This window comes from Neoarius graeffei, chromosome 7, assembly GCF_027579695.1.
Source record: "Neoarius graeffei isolate fNeoGra1 chromosome 7, fNeoGra1.pri, whole genome shotgun sequence".
NCBI classification, from domain to species: domain Eukaryota; kingdom Metazoa; phylum Chordata; class Actinopteri; order Siluriformes; family Ariidae; genus Neoarius; species Neoarius graeffei.
This window is the reverse complement of record NC_083575.1, coordinates 20,459,270-20,479,317: the sequence shown is the minus strand read 5'-3', so window position 1 is coordinate 20,479,317 and position 20,048 is coordinate 20,459,270. Positions and strand designations below refer to the sequence as shown.

At 41.9% G+C, this 20,048-nt stretch overlaps 1 protein-coding gene across 6 annotated transcripts in view; it reads right to left on the bottom strand.

Annotated features, from left to right (window-relative positions):
• fgfr2 (fibroblast growth factor receptor 2) overlaps window positions 1-20,048 on the bottom strand; it is a 66,045-nt gene that overhangs the window by 14,176 nt on the left and 31,821 nt on the right. For 4 of the 6 annotated variants that reach the window (XM_060925392.1, XM_060925394.1, XM_060925396.1 and 1 more), the window contains 7 exons: window positions 19,203-19,405; window positions 14,681-14,820; window positions 12,037-12,158; window positions 5,891-6,001; window positions 5,606-5,796; window positions 2,585-2,707; window positions 1,283-1,353 (listed from right to left, as the gene is read on the bottom strand). In XM_060925392.1, the coding sequence (XP_060781375.1) occupies window positions 1,283-1,353; window positions 2,585-2,707; window positions 5,606-5,796; window positions 5,891-6,001; window positions 12,037-12,158; window positions 14,681-14,820; window positions 19,203-19,405 (961 nt within the window). The remainder of the gene's footprint in view (window positions 1-1,282; window positions 1,354-2,584; window positions 2,708-5,605; window positions 5,797-5,890; window positions 6,002-12,036; window positions 12,159-14,680; window positions 14,821-19,202; window positions 19,406-20,048) is intronic. The other 2 variants (XM_060925393.1, XM_060925395.1) reach the window with 1 other exon arrangement.

The following is a 20,048-nucleotide window of genomic DNA, read 5'->3' as shown; positions in this document are numbered from 1 at the left end:
TTTAAACATGATATGACACCATTTGTAATTATTATGCAATCATTCGAGAGTGTTTGATTGTACACTTGTGCATGTTTTTAATTATAGTATTAAAGAGGAGACGTGTTATTTTTCTTTTATGGAAATAGTCAATATCAGACTTTTTTTTTTTTAATTTACAAAATCATTACACTATGTGCTTTACACATATGCACGCACACACACACAATCAGTTCTGGCAACCTCAGCAGGTTTACTAACCCCTTGAGAGAGCTACTCATCAAAACAGCCAGCTTGGTTTTCTTATTTATGCATTAATGTAATCTGATGTCATGTCCCTGGCTGAATGCTTAATAGGCTAATCGGACAGCCAATTACAACAGAGAGTGATGGCGCGTAATTAGCAATGGGAGCAACATAAAAGTTGTTAACAAGGGTGAGATTCCTCTCAAATCTGTCTTGATTGGCCAACACACACACACACGCGCGCGGACACACACAGCTTACTCCGCTGCACATAATAATCCATTAAACACAAATTCACGGCCCAGTGAACATGAATGTAAGAACAAACTCCAAACACCAGCCCACACACTTCACACATCACACTAGCATGCAGACGTGGACTTCGTTCCTCAGACACGCCGTGCTTTTTAATGCCCATATGCTATCTGTGCTTGCAATCCAAATCCCGTCAATCACCCATCTCATTCTGAGAGAAAAAGAATGTGTTCAATCAGCAGGATTATATCATCCCTTGAACAACAAAACGTTTCCAAAAAATAAAGGAGAGCTGTAAAGAGATGGAGTGAGAGGAGGGAGGAAGGGGTTACTTCCGTGAAGGCCTTGGTGAGGTGAGAGCTCGGCCTGTCTGAGGAGCTTTGAAGCCGGCCAGATTAGTAACACAGCATTGGCCTCAAGTCGAGCGTAAAATCTTTTTGGGATTTTTTTTTTTTTTTTTGCCACAGCACTAGCCCTGAACACTCTCCTTCTTTCTCCTTTTGACAAAAAAAAAGAAACACTCCCTTGGTTTTCCACCACTCTCCCTTTTCTCTATCAGAAACCAAAGCATGTATAAAGCAAAATTCTTCTTTTGCATCTCACACACAAACAGGTTTTCTCCAACTCCTTCAGAATAGGGTTTCAGCAATGCTAACACGCAGCATTCTCATACAGTACGCTCATCTACGATACTGTACTTCCTCAAGTAGTAAGTGTCATACGAGTGTCTTATATTTTCTTACTCAAAGAGTCGCCTATATATTCAGTTGAATATATTCATTTTATCGGACTGTGTACTTACACATCGCTCTGGTGTGTGTAGACGCGGTCGAAAAGTGCCTCAGGAGCCATCCACTTCACCGGCAGACGACCCTGTGAACACACCCGGAGACAAAGCTTTATGGTCAAGAGGTCAAAATGAGTGACATGAGGCATTCTCATCTGAAATGGCCCCTGGGCTTTTTTTTTTTTTAAGCTTCTACACTTCACCTACTTCTACACGTCTTCCTACTCCAGTGCTCTCATTAAGCAGGAATTTCATTACACCCCAAGCAAGAATGCCTATAAATGTTCCTAAGATTCCTAACAAGCATTCATAAAGGGATTCACAGGTTCATCGATTACGTCCACAAGTTGATACAGTAGCTCGGCAGAGTAGCGAATAGTGGACTGTCTGGCTAATTTTAAGCTCAGGCTCTCATCTCAAGCTTCTTGCTTAGTGTCTTGCCAAAGGCTTGTTTTTAATTTTGCTGGGTACCAGCCAGCTAGACAGCGTGGAACCAGACTAATACAAAATACATCTATCAGTCATTATTATTTCTTAGCCTTATGATAATAGATCGGTCTGAGCTCACAGATTAAAAATAGTCGGCTTAGCTTTATAATCAGAGCCTCCAGGAAATGGTTTGTTTATGGAGGTCTAAGATGACTGGTTATCATTTTTAACAAAAATAAAGACTACTACTGAGTCGATCTATTTAATGATAATTTGAAATGAGATCTGATGATAGATCGCGATACAAGTCCATCCACGGGCACTTAAAATCTCAATGCAACACTAAAATACCTTTTCCAACTAGTTAACTTGTAATCACTTTGAAATTTATTATAGCTTAAATATGGCAGATTTGGAGAGGTGTAAGCCAGGCTAAACACGTGTGAATAGCACTCCAAGAGCCAGATTAGTATAATGGTGGGAAACGGCAGGAAAGCTGGACTAATGTGTTTAGGTTTATGGCTAATGCGCAAATCCCCTCCCTTCGCTTTCTCATAGCCTGTTTAGACAACGGGGCTTCGGAAAAGAGAGCGAGCGCGAGAGCGAGCTATGAAGCTCAAATGAGTAAAGAACACTATAGTCACTTCACGTGCTTGCTGCCTGGGAATCTGCAAATCCTGCCAAGTCAGAGGAAAAGAAAGAGCGGGGGGGGAATACAAAATAGAGAGGAGAAAGAGGGGTCCACTACAAAGGAGAGATGTGACGATAAATTTGCATCTTGCTGATGAAGGATGAATTTGGGTTAGATTTAAAAAAAAAAAAAAGAAGTAGTTCAGAAAGTACTTCAAACGAGTGCAAAAACATATTGGAAAAACACAAATGGCTTACATTGGTGGTCTTTTTATAGTAATCGATGTTGTGGACGTCTCTGGCCAAGCCAAAGTCTGCGATCTTCATCACATTGCTCTCGGTGACCAACACGTTTCTGGCAGCTAGGTCTCTGTGTATACACTGATGGAGAGGTGGAGAGAGAGGGAGAAAAATAAAACGTGATAATGAAGAAATTTATCTTGGAAAACTTGGCTTTGTGTAGGTGAATGTGTGAGTCTGAGTCTTCATGCACTATATATATATATATATATATATATATATATATATATATATATATATATATAGGGAGCTTAGCATGAACATTAAAGGTGACCTATTGTACCCCTTTTCCACAAGTTGACACAGCTCCTTGAGGTCTTAATGAAATATCTGTGATATACTTTGGTCAAAATACCAGAAGGATAAAAGCACCAGAGCTCCCGTCTCACAGCTCTGTTCAAAACAGCTGATTTGAGGAATGGTCTGTTCCTTTAAATGATAATGAGCCACTGCTCACCCCACCACCATCTTCCACCAGCCAATCAGGTAGCACTTTCATCATGACTATTCATTCGCAAAGGCAGTTCTCAACCCATGAATGGAGATACTCAGAAGAGAGGGTGGGATAATTCTAATGAGCTCCCCTTGTGACATAGAAAGGGAACCCAAATCTGAACGGCTTGTTGAAGCCAGTGTTGTAGTCGAGTCACTAAACCTCCAGTCCGAGTCCAGTCTTGAATCCCCAGTGTTCAAGTCTGAGTCAAGTCCAAGTCATTAAAGAAAATTTTGAGTCAAGTCCACTACTGATCCGAGTCGAGTCCGAGAACAAGACTCCGACCGCACCATTTGACGGTGGCTGTTTTAGCGCTATTAACATTAGCTTGTTCCTGAACACGACGTATGAACAGTTGAATGTGCATTCTCTTTGTCAGGAAGCGCGAAGTATTGTGTCAGAGATAGTTGGGAGACAGATGTAAATGCAGAAGGTATATACAAGTGAAAACAGGTAAACAATCCAGAATGGCAGGCAGAATTGTAAAACAGTGAAACAGGCAATAGGTTGAGCGAGGCACAAACAGGCTATCATAGACTCGGCAGAACCAAAGACGAGAAACAGGAAATCGGGGATCAGGAAACCAAACAAGGAAATAAGGTTTGGTAATGTGTCAGCAACGCAACTCAATACTTCGCAAAGTAAGTGAGGTTTCACAGTCTTTATACAGGCGTGCTGATTGTGCCTTAATCCTGTGCAGGTGCGAGTCGTTTACAGCGCATGCGCTGTCCGAGAGTCTATCTGATGCATGCACCAAGATGTGCAGGTGTGACACTCTTGCACAAAATTAGTACAAAAATTAATGTAGATATAAATATCTTATGCCAAATTATTATGGCATGTTACAAAAAATAAAGAAAAAATCAGAGTCCTCATCTCCAATTTACGAGTCCGAATGTAGTTAATGCACGAGTCCAAGTCATCAGTGCTCCAGTCTAAGTTGAGTCACGAGTCCTTAAAATTAGGGCACAAGTCGGACTCGAGTGCTACAAGCCTGGTTGAGGCTCATGTATCCTGAAACAGGAAATTGACTGGGTGCCTGATTTCGGAGTTTGTGGGTTGGTAGGTTCTCCAGATACTCAAATATCTGTGCACAAGAACTAAAAAAGTAAGCTTTTTATAATATGTCCCCTTTAACATTTCAGAGGTGGAGCTGCGATGATGTTATGGGCGAAGAAAAAAAATTACATACTGTTTTCTGCATACAGTCGCCAAATGGTGGATTATTCAAATGAACATTATATGAACCATTTCTGGAGACAACTGTAATGTTATTTGTAGCAATACAATATCCCATGTCAGTGCTTTGTAACAGTCAGAAATTAAGAAAGATAGAAAAACAGATATAGCTGCTATAACGTAAGTGATAACAGGAACTAAGGTGGGGTTTACATTAGCCCGTATCAGCGGATCATCAGATTAACGTTTTTAAAACGATTAGCGTGCACACAGCAACGCCAATACACGATTCGCGTGTACACAGCAACGCCAATACACAGATACGCTCGGCTCCGCAGGCATCCTGCGCTCCAAATCACTCCACCCTGAACAGCGAGTGCCCTCTGGAGGGTGCGCACTCCGGCCCTGCGCAGCTCACAGAGCGCGCGAGTGAAGCGCACGAGCAGTGATTCGGGACTGAGCCGCTGTGTGTGTGTGATCCCAGTGCATATCGGGCATGCGCGTCACTTACCACTTGCAAGTGGAAGGATGGCAAGTCTAAAGACAATCATAACTACACAATGGGCAGTATTTGCATCAGTATTTGCAGTATTTTCATACTTTTATACTCTTTAATGAAAGGTGATACAAGGCGGAAGTCCGCGCCGTTTTTCAGCAGTCGCGTCACATGACCAACGCCAGCGAATCAGGAAGGTGGATGTCACAGTGACGTTGTCCAATGACGACGCCAGCTAGAGCTCAGCACAGCGTATCCGCGTATTTTCAATGTTTACACAGCACCGGACCAGACATGATCTGGATTGAATACGTGGACCCTGGCGGATTCCTGTTTCCCGGCGTTTCCAGGCGTTTTAATGTAAACGGACAGTGCATCCACGAAGAAAACGAGACAGATACGGTCTAATGTAAACTTGGCCTAAGTTTAATAGGAATATTAAATGTGAGTAGGAATGATTACTGCTTTTTCAATACATTAAATCTGTTAGGGTTGGCAAATTGCTGTGGTATAAAAGAAATGAAGCACTTCAGGATGTGCTACTATTGGAAAACAATCAACTTCAGGGCAGTAGAGGCATCACACCAATGTGTTATTTATCATTTTGTGATAACAGCACACCCTGTTGTGGAATATTACTAACATATCTATATATCCAGAAATGGGAGGAGTGAACTAATCATTTTAATGCCATACTTTCCAATTTTAAAGCAAGCGACCAAATCAAGGGTTTGTTTGATTAAGCATCTCATGAATGATCATATAATTGTGTGTATGTGTGCTTGCATTTATTTTATATCTACATATCTACCTTCTGAGAAGCTAAATACTCCATGCCGCGGGCCACTTGATAAGTGCAGGAGACCAGATCTTTAAAAGTGAGCGGTTCTTCAGAAACACGAGCGATGTCGTATGAGTACTCCATCCCCGGTGGTCTTCTGGCCCTCAGGTACTCCCTCAGGTTCCCTTTGGATGCGTATTCCACTATCACGTATAGTGGGCCTAAGGGGCAGTCAAAGTGTAATGATTAACAGCATGTTAACTGTGTTGCTAGGTGTTTGTGAAAGCTGTTACAAGTTTTCTGTCTCCGTCTCACCGTCTTGTGTACACGCCCCCAGCAAGTTGATGATGTTTTTGTGCCGGCCAATCATCTTCATCATCTCCATCTCTGACACCAGGTCTGAGAGGTCCTTTTCTGTCGCATCGTCTAGAAAAGACAGTGGAAATATAGGTTCTTGTTGTTTTTTTTTTTTTTACTGTGCACTTAAGTCATGGGTAAAGTTACAGTATTACAACAGCATATTAGGGCCAGTTTAGGTAAAATAAAAAGAAATATGGAGCTGGGGGAGGGAGGTAATATTGTGAGAAAAAAACTCAGATATTCTTTGAGATTATAAAGTCATAAATTTGTGAGGGGAAAAAAACCTCAGAAATTTTGAAATTAAAAAAGCCACACATTTATGAAAAATGAAAAAGCAGAAAGGTTGGGTGAGTTTGTTTATTTATTTATTTATTTATTTATTTGGTCAAGGAACCAGATGACTTCATTTTGCAAGGCGGGATCAACATCACACCACAGGAAATGCAGTCTTTCCTTCTCGATTGCAGAATATACAAGAATAAAGCACTAAGAGATTTTCAACTACATTCCCCAGAATGCACTGCAGCCAGGAAGCATGTGATTGTCTCAAAGAATATCCAAGTTTTATTCTATCCACATTCACTGGATATGAGCAATCGCATGCTACTCTACTACTAGGATATCAGCTCATATACTATGAGTAGAGAAAAACAAAATGGCGGAGCTTGTTGCTGAACCAACCAAGGACGAAATAAAAACTCTCCTCGAAAACAAAACCCAAAAAATAAAAAAAAGCAACAAAATATGGAATAAAAGTATTTGATGGTAAAAACATATCTTAGTGAATGTGGATAGTATAAAACAGTTATTCCATTAAATTTCGTCATACATGGCTTATAGCCAACTCAGTACTACATGCCCTTGTCAGCTATGAGCTCACGTACGACTCGATTTCGTGGAATAACTGTTAATCATTTCTTGTAAATTTGTGACCATTTAATCTCGGAATTTCTGAGGTTATTTTTTCTCAGAATGAGAAAGACTCTCTGCCTCAGCTCGTTTTTTATACCAACAATAATCCTAATACGATGGCAATTTGTAAATAATAATAATAATAATAATAACAACAACAGATATATTCACAAGTGGTCTTAAATGTCTACATAGACGCATATTTTTTAAAGTGTATTTATTAATTTATTGACATGGCACGTTTAGTTAAGGCAAGTTGCATGTAAGGAAAAAAATGTCAGAGCAAGGAGCTGTTAAAGGAGAACTGAAGTCATTTTTAAACTTGCTTTATTTCTTAATTAATGTGTTATTCAATTACGTTTTCAGTTTTAGTAACCTTATATTGTGACTCTTTTTGGCAACTAATTGCAATTAAATACAGTGAACCCTCGCTATAACGCGGTTCATCTTTCGCGGCTTCGCTGTTTCGCGGATTTTTTTTTTTTACAGTGCATTGTGTTCAGAACACTGAACTTCAGCGAGTGGCACAAGAATGGGACCCGTTGATGTGTCGCTCGTTACAGTTTTCAAATATAATCGAAGGTGGCATGTCTGTTTACAAGAATCTTCTTGCCCAGAAGAAAAAAGAGTGCCAACAACTACCCATAACTATGTTCTTCTCTCGGAAAAAGACACCTGCACCACAGCCTTCAGCAGAAAATGACGCTACAGCGGAGCGGAGTCAGGACGAAGAGGCACAGTCAGAGGGACTGTGAAATACGCGTGAGTCGCAATGTGTCTAACCTCGTATTCATTATTAAAAATATTATTTTACAGTATTATTACAGTATTATTATTTTAAAAGTATTAAAAACTGTCATAGTTATTTGCAAGAACATTTTTTTAAATTTCTTAAACAAATGCTTTACATTTGTATTGTATAATAGTTGTAAAAAAAAAAATAAAGTTGACTATTTCACGGATTTCGCCTATCGCGGGTCCTTTTTGGAACGTAACCCCCGCGATAAACGAGGGTTCACTGTACTACCTATTCGGCCTATTCGGTTTTTAGCCGTGTTGAATTTAGTTCGTTTGGTCCATGGTAGGCGTCGCTTATCCGCGCGATCTTCACGAGACTTGTGCGAGACTTCGAAACGTGAAGTGTCAGCCAGGTGTCAGTGCCGCCATTTTGAAAACTGTTTTCCAAACGAAATATTGCACAAAATGAGTTTAAATGACGATTACTGACTACTTTTTTCAAACTTTCCTGACTGCTATCAAAACAAACAAAACTTCCGGCTTGATTACGTCAGCATTCGAAAGAGGGCACGCGCGTCTTTTGACAACGTTGGCAGATGTTGGTCACTTTGATTTCTGCTGTACGTTTTACTTCCGTCCTACGATGTCTCGCACAGGTCTCAACGAATCTCGTTTACGGCCATTGCTTTGACATATGGACTGATATATTACAGAGCATATTTCAAACACTCATAACTTGCGATAGCAGTGACAAAATAGCTATCAGAAATGCATTCCTATATTTAATAAAATGATATAAATAGAATTTTGATAATAAAAAAATTTGCCTTCAGTTCTCCTTTAAAGGAAGTGATAGGATTTTAGCAGTACAAGATGTAGGAATACACACGGCTTTTGCATATTAGTCCTGGTTGTGCGTCGTACATAGTGTACCGAACAAACTGAATTTTGAAATGCAATTTAGTACCTATATAATTAACCAGGATGGCCTGGACTCCATGACTATTCACTACAGCACTATAGGATTACACTGAGAAACATGCTGCACAGCCATCCTTTCACTACCTCCGAATTAAAACAGCATCATTCAATTTAGCGTAATTACCTTCAGGACAGTCGCCTTTTCATGATCATGCCTCTGATCAGTGGTGCACCCCAGACACAAACGCATGGCAGGCATTCCTCTCCTCCATTTCTCTCTCATTCCTTGCTTTTTCTAACTTGTGTTAAACTTATTTAGGTATATCTCGGATCAGAACCCTTAAAAACAGGCTTCAAAAATGAATTTGTCACAAGAGATTGTTATCTAAAGTCTGCTGGTTTAAACGGGGCTTCTTTATCGTAGCCAGTTTTCTCTTCAGGAGGTCGCCGGGTCACATCCAACCCCCCACTAGGTTTAAATGTCTTTTTAAACCCAGGGCCCCTTCCCAACTCTTCTGTGTGTGTGAGTGTGAGTGTGTGTGTGTGTGTGGATGTGTGCAGGTGAGGAGACAAGCTGCTACAGCTGGCTGGGAGTGAGGCAACTATGCGCCCTGCTGACCTGAGAATCATTCAGCACCAGCAAATAAACTTTAAGCGGCCTCTTTCTCCTCTCAGCTCCATACCAGCCACTTCGACTCCTCCTCACTCACTCTCGCGCTTTTTTTCTAACTCTCCTTCTTACCTGCCTTTATGAACATACACTCTCTTCTTCAAATCAGCTCTTGACTAACTGGAATTAGTTGTGACCTTTTCATTTATTCGTACAACAGCTCCAAACTGGAGAGGGCTGGGCAAGCACTTTCTTCCGCCGAGACACATGAAGCCAGCTGAATGCATCTTTTCGACCTGCTGCTCATGTCATGTAACACGCTCTAAGGAAAGTGCTATCTACCCTCTTCTGCATACATGAGCTCTCAGACCACTACAATTAGCTAGTCACTTTTGCTGTGTTCACACTTATACTGGTACGAAAGTGGTATAACTGTATCGATACAAAGTATACCGGTACAGTTTAGTGCATCTGTCCACACTAGCGAGAAATGTTTGCGGTTTTCTTTCACGGTAGTTGAAATGCGCGTGCGCCAAATGTTTCCGTGGTTACCGAGTAACTTCCTTCCGAGAATATGGCGGATGAAACAACGTGTGTGTGCTTTTTGTTGTCAATGTACAGTCTGTATTTCTGGTGGTCATTTATTCAGTCGAATTGTATAAAACGTGCGAGGCTCTCCCTTTCTCCCCCCTTTCTTTGCTCCATGTAGCTCCACGGTCGTTTTGAGCCATTTTGACGTTTTAGTTACAGCTGGAAAGCACGTGCGTATTGTATTGTATGAATAACCCGGAAGACGTAGGAATGGTTCATTGCGCTTGCGCATTATATTTGTATCGATACAGAGCCGCTTTATCTGTCCACACTACAGCGAAGCGCTACAGTACCGATACTATACCGGTACGAAACCCATACATTTGTGGGTTTCGTACCGATACAGTTATACCGCTACAGTACCGGTATAGTTGCTAGTGTGGACAGGTGTTGCAGTACGAAAGTAGTTTCGTATCGGTACAAAATCCCTAGTGTGGACAGGGTATTTGATTGACAGGAGAGACAGGATCACCATCCCTCCCTGTCAGAGAGCATGGCCAATTTTGCTCCCTGTAGCATCATCAGGATTCAAATTCGAAAATGATAGCGCGAATGCTTTTCTGTTCTGTCTCTCAGAAGCCCCACCCCCAAATCTGGTCTTTTGAAGTAGTCAATGAATAAAGCTCCACTCACTTTGGTTTCCTATTACATTTGTGTTCAGAAGTTTACATACATTCATCATGGGCATGAATGTCATGGTAATTGTGGGCTGTTAATTAATTCCTTGAACTGTTCTTTTTCCAGGGTGGAATGATTGTACAGCATACATCTTTAATGACTTCAGAAAACAAGAATTGAGTGCACAAGTTTGAATTTATTTTGGATTTTCTCTAATCCAGACAGGGTCAAAATGATACATACAGGCTCAAATACACCCCCACTAATATTTGGTTAAATGTCCCTTAGCAAGCTGAACCTCAATCAGACACTTTGGGTAGCCATCAACAAGCTTCTGGCATAATACTGGCTGGATATTTGACCACTCTTCTTGGCAGAATTGGTAGAGTTAATTTAAATTGGTTGGTTTCCTGGCACGGACCTGGCTTTTAAGAGCAGTCCACAAATTTTCAATACGGTTAAGGTCGGGGCTTTGGGAAGGCTGTTCCAGAAGCTTAATGTTAGCCTGCTTTATCCATTCCAAAATAAGTTTTAATGTGTGTTTGGGATCATTGTCCTGCTGGAACACCTAAATGTGTCCAAGTTTCAACCGTCTAGCTGTTGATTTGAGGTGAAGTTGAAGAATTTGGAGGTGATCTTCCGTCTTCATTATTCCAGCCACTTTGTGCAATTCACAAGTACCACTGGCAGCAAAACAGCCCCAGAGTGTGATGCTACCACCACCATGCTTGACAGTTGGTACAGTGTTCTTAGGTTTGAAAGCCTCACCTTTACTCTTCCAAACATACCTCTTGTCATTGTGGCCAAATAGCTCAATCTTTGTCTTGTCTGACCATAAAACTTTTCTCCAGAAGGCATTTGGCTTATCCATGTGGGCAGCTGCAAATTTCAGTCGAGCTTGAAGGTGTCAATTTTGGAGCAGGGGCTTCTTTCTTGGTTGGCACCCTCTCAGTCCTTGGCAATGTAAAACTTGCTTCACTGTGTTCAGTGACGCTGGTGTTCCAGCAGTTTCCCGTTCATGGCAGGCTTGAGCCTTGGTGGTTCCTGGGTTGTTCCTGAACATCCTAACCAATTTCCTCTCATCTGAGGGTGACCGTTTGGGTCTTCTTCCAGACCTTGCCAAAGTGGTGACACATCCAACTTGTACTTACATACAATTGTTTGAACTGATCTTGGAATATGCAGTTGTTTAGAAATGGCTCCAAGAGACCCTCCCAACTTGTATAACTCTACAATTCTCCTTCTTAGATCTTCACTGAGTTCCTTGGACTTTCCCATGCTTCTGAGTATTGGTCAATCCAACAAGTGCTGTCAAACAAATCCTTTTTATGCTGGCAAAGAGAAACTACCAGTTGTAGTCAATCATGATCACTAATGAGAAGTTAATAGGCCTTGGCCTTGTCGAGTTAAAAGACATTGTAGAACCTTCAGCACCACTTATTAACAGATTTAAGTGAATGTATGTATATATTTGAGCCTGTATGCATAATTCTGACCTAGTGTGGATTAGAGAAAATCCAAAATAAATTCAAACTTGTGCACTCAATTCTTGTTTTTTTGAAGTCACTACAGATGTATGCTGTACAATCATTCCACCCTGGAAAAAGAAGAGTTCAAGGAAATCATTAACAGCCCAAAATTACCATAACATTCATGCCCATGATGAATGTAAACTTTTGACCACAAATGTTCATATTAGGTTTGCACTTACCTTTCAACATCTTGACTGCTACGGTAACGGCTTCTTTGGGTTTGTCCTTATCAATGCCCAGCGCTTCTGCCATCACCACCTGACCAAAACAGCCTTCACCAAGCGGCTTGCCCAGCGTCAGCCTGCAGGAACAAACAGTAAATAAGGGTTATACAGTAGATGATTTGATTGAGCAAATTTACAGCTCGCATGGAGATTCTTGCATGGAACATAAGCTTAAAGGTAGACTGCCTTTCAGTTTTTCAAGTACAGGTCATAAAAAGAATTTTCCCTGACACCCAGTTATTTTTGTTTAGTGGACTGAACACGACTGAATTCGAATCACAGACTTCCAATTTTATTCGTTTTTTTAATAGAACAATTAATGAACTTAAGGCCATGTGGCCCTAAATTCTCCGCTATTTTTTCCTGCTTCACCATGACCCAATTCAAGATACTACGTCATGCATCATGTGGTGGGCTTTCCCCGTTCATCCAAGGCATTATGGGATACAAATTTGAAACAGGAGAGAAAAATGGAGGACGTGAGTGTGCGAATGAAACGTGAAACACCGACTACAGTAACGGAAAATGAGAAGAAAAGATGTTATGCTATATACGAAGGAAAGGAAACGCAGGACCAAACTAATAAATATCGGCGGTCAGTGAGCACCTCGGTGTGATCAGCTGTTCGTTTAGCGACAGAATGATGGAACTGTCAGTGCGCGGTCAAGGTAAACCTGCACATGCGCACACAAACTTCTTCTGTCTGCTTAATTGCGCGAAGCGAGCGATTTCATGCACATTATTTGCTCGGGAATCCCCTCAAATTAAATAACTTCCCAGCCACAGAATGGCCTGATTTTTGTGAAATGTTACAGAAATAAACATGTATCACGATGACCAAATTTCAGAGGGAACTAAATTTCATCGGTTTTATGAAATCAAAAGGCTGTCTAGCTTTAAGTAAAGGCATTTAAACCATGCAATTGTATCACAAGACAGTAAAAGAGTACTCGGAGAGATGAGTCAATCAAAGGGCATTTATTTTTCCTTCTGGCCGACAGAAATCAAATGTAAAAGGCTGGAAAACTGGAAACGCCAGCGACGGCGATGACAGCAAGATAACAGTTTCTCCGTGTGTGTGTGTGTGTGTGTGTGTGTGTGTGTGTGTGTGTGTGTGTGTGTTTGCACAGTACTATCACGTTGTAGTAGTGTTTACCCGATTCAGAGGTGTTAAGTGGGTGCCCTTTGTCATCGGTGGCAAAGCATACATTTGACATTAGCCACAAGGAAAGCGGCGAGTGAGACTGAGAAGTATCATGTTACAGCTCTCCAGGGTGAGCGACAACACGCCTGTGGTGATCTGAACGTTCTCTCAGAGCGCAATGTTATATTTGATCTTGTAGCTTATCTTGGGATTTTTTTTGATAAGCAAAGATTTGCAAACGACCCCCGGTCACACACAGCTCTAAGACTAACAAGTCCACTTCATTCAGTCTCACTGCAGTCACCGTGACTTTACGACCTCACACCCGTCCACCTTGAGCCCTTTGGGTCGAGTTTTGATTGACAGGTGCTTGCCCCGCCTCCGCCTGCCTGTATAAACACCGTGTAACACAATCGCCCTTCTGTGTCTCTCAAAAGCCGCCTGTGTCTGGCCCGAGTCTGCCGCAGATAATCAATGTTATGTTTTCCAGATAATCGATGTTATGTTTTTTTTCCGCCATGCTAAACGTTAACATTCCACACTGGCACGACGAGTCAGAGAGAAACACAAAGACTTCATATAACATCGTTTACATACAGCTAGACGATCATCGATCGAAATAAACATACGCTCATTTGAAACTTTCATAAAAATTCGGGGGGCGGGGGGGGGGGGGGGACTGGCTTTGAGCAAGATGAGTGTTCAAACTTACATAAAGGGGGTTTCCCCTTCACTTGGAGAGCACAAAGGAAAGAAAGTGTTCCTCATGGCTCTACACAAAGTGCATGCTTGCTGTCCACTGCGACCCAAACACCTTATTAATCACACTGTGTAGTGACATACTGCTTTTTACTACCCTGTTTTTCCCTCCATCACCTCGCTAAATAAAGACTTGGCTGCAAGACTGATTTTAAAAAAAAAAAAGTTACACTCTTATTTTCCTTTTCATTCACTGACAACTGAGCTTCCAGCTGCTTTTTCATACAGCTACTAATCTAATTGCACAGATAAAGACTGGCATGAGCTACACATTTCTTTATGGCTAATCAGAGCTAATCAACAGGAGAGACAAAGCAGTGCCTGATATCTAGAAGTAGATCAGGAGAAAAAAAAAACAAAAAACGCAGGTCAGTCAAAGAATAATGGGGTGATAACAGACCTGAATTGGATCCTGAATGATTAATTGTTCTTTACAGCAACTGAAACCATTAAGCATAATGAGGGCTAGACTGTGTAATGAGGTAGTCCGATAATGGTGTAACTTGTATAAAGTTGCCGTTCACGCCAACACCATGCCTCAATCCGACTCAGTGCTGAAACAAAGTTATTTCGCTTAGCAACCTGCCTGATGTTTTTCAAGTACTGTAACTCTGCTGTGTGGTGTGAAATTTAGATTAAGCATGGCGTTATATTTCATTACAAAAAGTCAAACAGGCGCAGACAGAGGCTGCTCACTTGTCTCTGGAGAATTCCCAGCGAGGATCTTCAGGGAGCTCATACTCAGGGATGATGTGCTCGTGCTCGGAGCTTCTGCGTGTTGTGATTCTCACCAAGGGTGTGTTGGAGTTCATCGAGGAGCTCGAGTCAGCTGAAACCTGCAGGGAGAAAAAGAAATGGCTGATAACCTGATCTCTGAGCAACAAGTAAACACGCAGAACCCCCGTCTAAGTGTCTGTGTGTGCGTTTGAGAGACTTCCATCCATCCATCCATTACCTGTAGCCGCTTATCCTGTTCTACAGGGTCGCAGGCAAGCTGGAGCCTATCCCAGCTGACTATGGGCGAGAGGTGGGGTACACCCTGGACAAGTCGCCAGGTCATCACAGGGCTGACACATAGACACAGACAACCATTCACACTCACATTCACACCTACGGTCAATTTAGAGTCGCCAGTTAACCTAACCTGCATGTCTTTGGACTGTGGGGGAAACCGGAGCACCCGGAGGAAACCCATGCAGACACGGGGAGAACATGCAAACTCCACACAGAAAGGCCCTCGCCGGCCGCTGGACTCGAACCCGGACCTTCTTGCTGTGAGGCGACAGTGCTAACACTACACCACCATGCCGCCCCGTTTGAGAGACTTATCACTATTATTTGTTTTTTTGTGCTACTGGTTCTTCACAAATACTCCAGGCCAGTGTTTCTTAACCACTGGGCCACAGCCCACTAAGCACCATCTAGTGGGGTGCAAATTTTTTTTCCCCAAGTTGAAGCTCATTTTTACTCATAGTAGGGTACAACTGCTGGGTTGCATCCAACATCACATCCGCCTCATTAAGCTCCGGTCACACTACAGCTTGCGATGCTTTGCAATGGGTTATCGATGAAAAGGAGGCATTTTGATGACAATATACACGTGAGCTAAAACTTGTGGTCACACAGTAGGTGAACTGTCACACCTTCGTGCGCTTGAGTATGGTGCAGCTTGAGCGGCTGCGCCCACTCATGGAGCATGTTGTGCGCGCTCTTGGGACCCGGTCGTTATGGGAAATACCTGATACTGATTTGAGTGCAATCAGCACACACAGATACAGACGCTGTTTTCACAGAGGCTTTGCAAAGTATTTTCATTATTACTGTCACGTTTATTTCTAGCCATGTTTATTACGCTGTTTAAATACTCTGCTTTATGATTCTGCTTTCCTTTCGTTTTTGTAAATATCACACCTGCTAATAAACACTTTTCCTGCACTTAGATCCATCTACCGCCGTCTACCTTGTAGTGTCCTGATCCCTAGATCTTTAACCCAATCACATATAAAAAGTTGTACGCCTCCATGCTCTTCCAGGTTTTCATCTGTGTGTCCGTGTAGAACAATGTCTGCAGCACCATGTAGTTTAAGATGTCGGGGAACTCAGTGGATGGATAAATTTTCCAAATCGTAGGAAAAATCCTTCTTTGTTAGTGTGTAAGGATCTATCCCATTGAGTGGTTTCTATACCCACTTCTTTTGAGTGTACTTCTTGGTTTTAATAACTTGCTTGTTTGCTGTACACAAACATGGCAATAAGTTCTTGTGTTAATGGACCAGACTCCACTTTTGGATCATTAATCCCTTTTGACTAAGAATGCCCTGCATGCATGGTTTGGCTTCTGGCACATCCATACAGTTTTAAATACAATACCTATAATTAAAAAGTTTGTTTTTATTGCATTTATTTAATTCCTGGGCTCCCATCTGTAACAGGGAGTGATGTTGCATCCCGTTAATACACTTTAAAATAGATTATTAGATTCTAATAGAATAGATGAGCCAAAATAACCGGGGATCTTTTTTTAATGGACTCCGACTTGTTATAAGTATGAATAGGTGGGCCTCAGAGCAGAAAAGGGTGAGAACCCCTGCTCTAGAAAATATTATTATGATTATTATTATTAGTAGTAGTAGGAGGAGGAGGAGGAGGAGGAGTTTCTTAATTAACAACTACACTTTCAGTATTCTTCATTTATTATTTTCAAAACCAGAAATCCACCATGTTGGATGATAACAACAACCAAGATAATGGCACTTCATGTGTGAACTGCTGCAACGCTTCATGATTTCCTTTTGATTTCATTGCATGTGAAGAAAGACAACGCCTCCTTTGTGTGCAGGATATAATTGCGGTAATAATGCTACTCGTGACAAAGCGAAATGGTTCTTCAGCATTCCTAAAATAATTAAAACCTGCGACAAAACAGATGAAGAACTTTCCAGAGAACGCCGTGCATAGACTGTGGTTCAAAAACATACATAGTAAGGACTTAACTGAGGAAAAAGCGCGTCTTTTGACAACGTTGGCAGATGTTGGTCACTTGGATTTCCGCTGTACGTTTTACTTCCAACCTATGATGTCTTGCACAGGTCTCAACGAATCTCGTTTACGGCCATTGCTTTGCCATATGGACTGATATATTACAGAGCATATTTCAAACACTCAGAACTTGCTATAGCAGTGACAAAATAGCTATCAAAAACGCATTCCTCATCTCATTTCATTATCTCTAGCCGCTTTATCCTATTCTACAGGGTCGTAGGCAAGCTGGAGCCTATCCCAGCTGATTACGGGCGAAAGGCGGGGTACACCCTGGACAAGTCGCCAGGTCATCGCAGGGCTGACACATAGACACAGACAACCATTCACACTCACATTCACACCTACGGTCAATTTAGAGTCACCAGTTAACCTAACCTGCATGTCTTTGGACTGTGGGGGAAACCGGAGCACCCGGAGGAAACCCACGCGGACACGGGGAGAACATGCAAACTCCGCACAGAAAGGCCCTCGCTTAGCCTAGTAAACTAGACCCACCCGCCTAGCAGCCAAAAATATTTTTGCCTACGAGTGGGTCTAGCCTCGCACCATATCAACAAAACACCCCGGGCATCAAATCGTGCCCGCCAATCACAACGCAAGGTTTTTGTTTGGATTCTTTGGGCGGGCTTTTGCAGGAGTGACGACAAGGCTGCGCGACGTTGGAGAAAGCACAACAGGAAAGATGGCTACGGCTAGTGAACAGTGCTAGTTTGACTCCGCTTTGGAATCAGTTTTAGAAGAATTAGACTTGGAGTTTTCGTTGAAACATGAGCAGGAAGAGGCTCTCCGCTCATTCCTTTTCAAGAAGGACGTTTTCGCTGTTTTTCCGACCAGCTATGGCAAAAGTCTGATCTACCAGCTGGCTCCGCTGGTAGCCAAAAGGATGGGGCTAGTTTGTGCAGTACGAAGAATTAATAAACAGCTTTGAAACATTACTTTTTGATTGTTTCTTATTTTCCCGTTATTTTAAACTTAAGGGAAATTATTTCACCAAACACCACTAAATAAAAATAAAAACTCTCAAACAGTTTAAGCAAACCCTTGAAAAACACTTGAAAAAAAAAAGTGTATGTTAAGTATGTGGTACAGACTCCAAACTTGTGGTCATTATCTCCAAACTTCTTAATATCTAGAACCTGTTAATTAATACGCATTTTGAAAAATTATTTATTTCAAGGCCTCCCCCACTGCTTTCTGTCGCTCTGACTATGTCACAGTCACTGTTGCGCTGATTGGTCAGAGCGTTGGCCTATACGCACAGAGACAGTTTGAAAGACAGCGGGTTGTTCCTCCCACACCCTTCGGAAATGTCTACGAGCGAGGCCAGACTAAATATTCACATTTAGTCTGGCTTGCCAGGCTAGCCCTCGCTGGCCACAGGGCTCAAACCCAGACCTTCTTGCTGTGAGGCGACAGCGCTAACCACTACACCACCGTGCTGCCCAAATGCATTCCTATATTTAATAAAATGAAATAAATAGAATTTTGATAATAAAAAAAATTTGCCTTCAGTTCTCCTTTAGCATATGCGGGTCAAAGCCACAAATTTCAACTTGTTCTGTGAATCCTGACTTGACTCCAGGGAATCATAATATTTCGAGAAAGTCGGAGATGCATCACAGTTATTGTTCGCACAAGACGGCATTTTGGATTTGTATATCATCTAGCATGGCAGCAGATGCATACATCACACTATTTTGTCACGTGGTTGCACATGAAGAATTGGCCGATGCAGCACTATTCGAAGGCCCATGTTAGGGAGATACCTTACCTTTACCCACCATCCAGGCTGGAACTCTTCACCAGAGGAAGTTGATAGCATTTCATTTGCCCAAGTCAATTGCCAAGTTAATTCATTTTACAAACTTTCATGTACTGTACAAATGATTCAAAAGCACAGGTTCATGCCATTTCTTAATGCAATTTCATTACCAGTTTTTCAAAAGATTCTGGATCCTACGTTGGGAAATCCAATACTAATCCCACTATAAACTTTGACCGATTAAAAAATGACAGACAACAATTAGACATGTACTGTACCTGATACTTCTAACGCTAAAATACCCCAAATTACCTTCTCAAAAATGGGAGCTCTTCATTTTTTTTTGCATAAAATATATTCATGTGCATGTGTGTTGGTGTGTATTAGGGGTTCTGGAACTCTTTATCTACTTTCTGTTACCTGGCGGCGCAGTGGGATCTGTTTGGTGAGCTTGTGTACAGCAGGTTGGCCTCCGAAATCGGGCTTCTTGATGGACGTCCGCATTCTGCAGATGATTACGATCACCACCATGCAGGCGATAAGGAACACGCCGATGCAGTAAATGGCGATCTCAACGTAGTCTGGAGGATATTCGGGCTCAGCAATATTCGTCTCGGCTGAAGTAGCGTCAGAGTCAGAGCCAGAGCAGGAACCAAGAAGAGACAGTTATGGAATCAGATTGAGTAACAGGATCAGGAAGTTTAATCTCGACAACACGCATCCTGCACTCTTTCCCACCTGCTTCCTATAGCATGGCTGGTTTTGGCCAGGATATCTTGACCAAGCACTAGATACCCTGACCTACATAGTGTATAAGCCTACATCAGACTAATGCAACATAAACACATTCAGTGAACAATACACGCTTAAGATGATGAACTGGCTCTAATAATTAACTTTCTCAGGAACAGTGAGAAAGGAATTAGTGTTTTCAGATTCAGATATTGGATTTTCCAAATTAAACAGCAATTATCAGAGCCTTTGGAGTGTGACACATGCATGTTGATACACACTGGTAAAGCATGCAATCAGAAAGTTAGTAAGAGATGGAGACAGATGGACGGAGTGAGAGAGGGAGTCACTCTGGCTGTATAATAATCACCAATTAATCGTTTTTCTTCTAGTGGTAAGATCATACCAAAGATCAAACACTTAAATTTGACCTCATTTAGACCTCACGTGTCTCCCGGTCTTCTCCAACCAGTTCTTTCATGTGAAATGCAACAATGTGAGGAGGGACAAATGGAGAAGCTGTTGTAG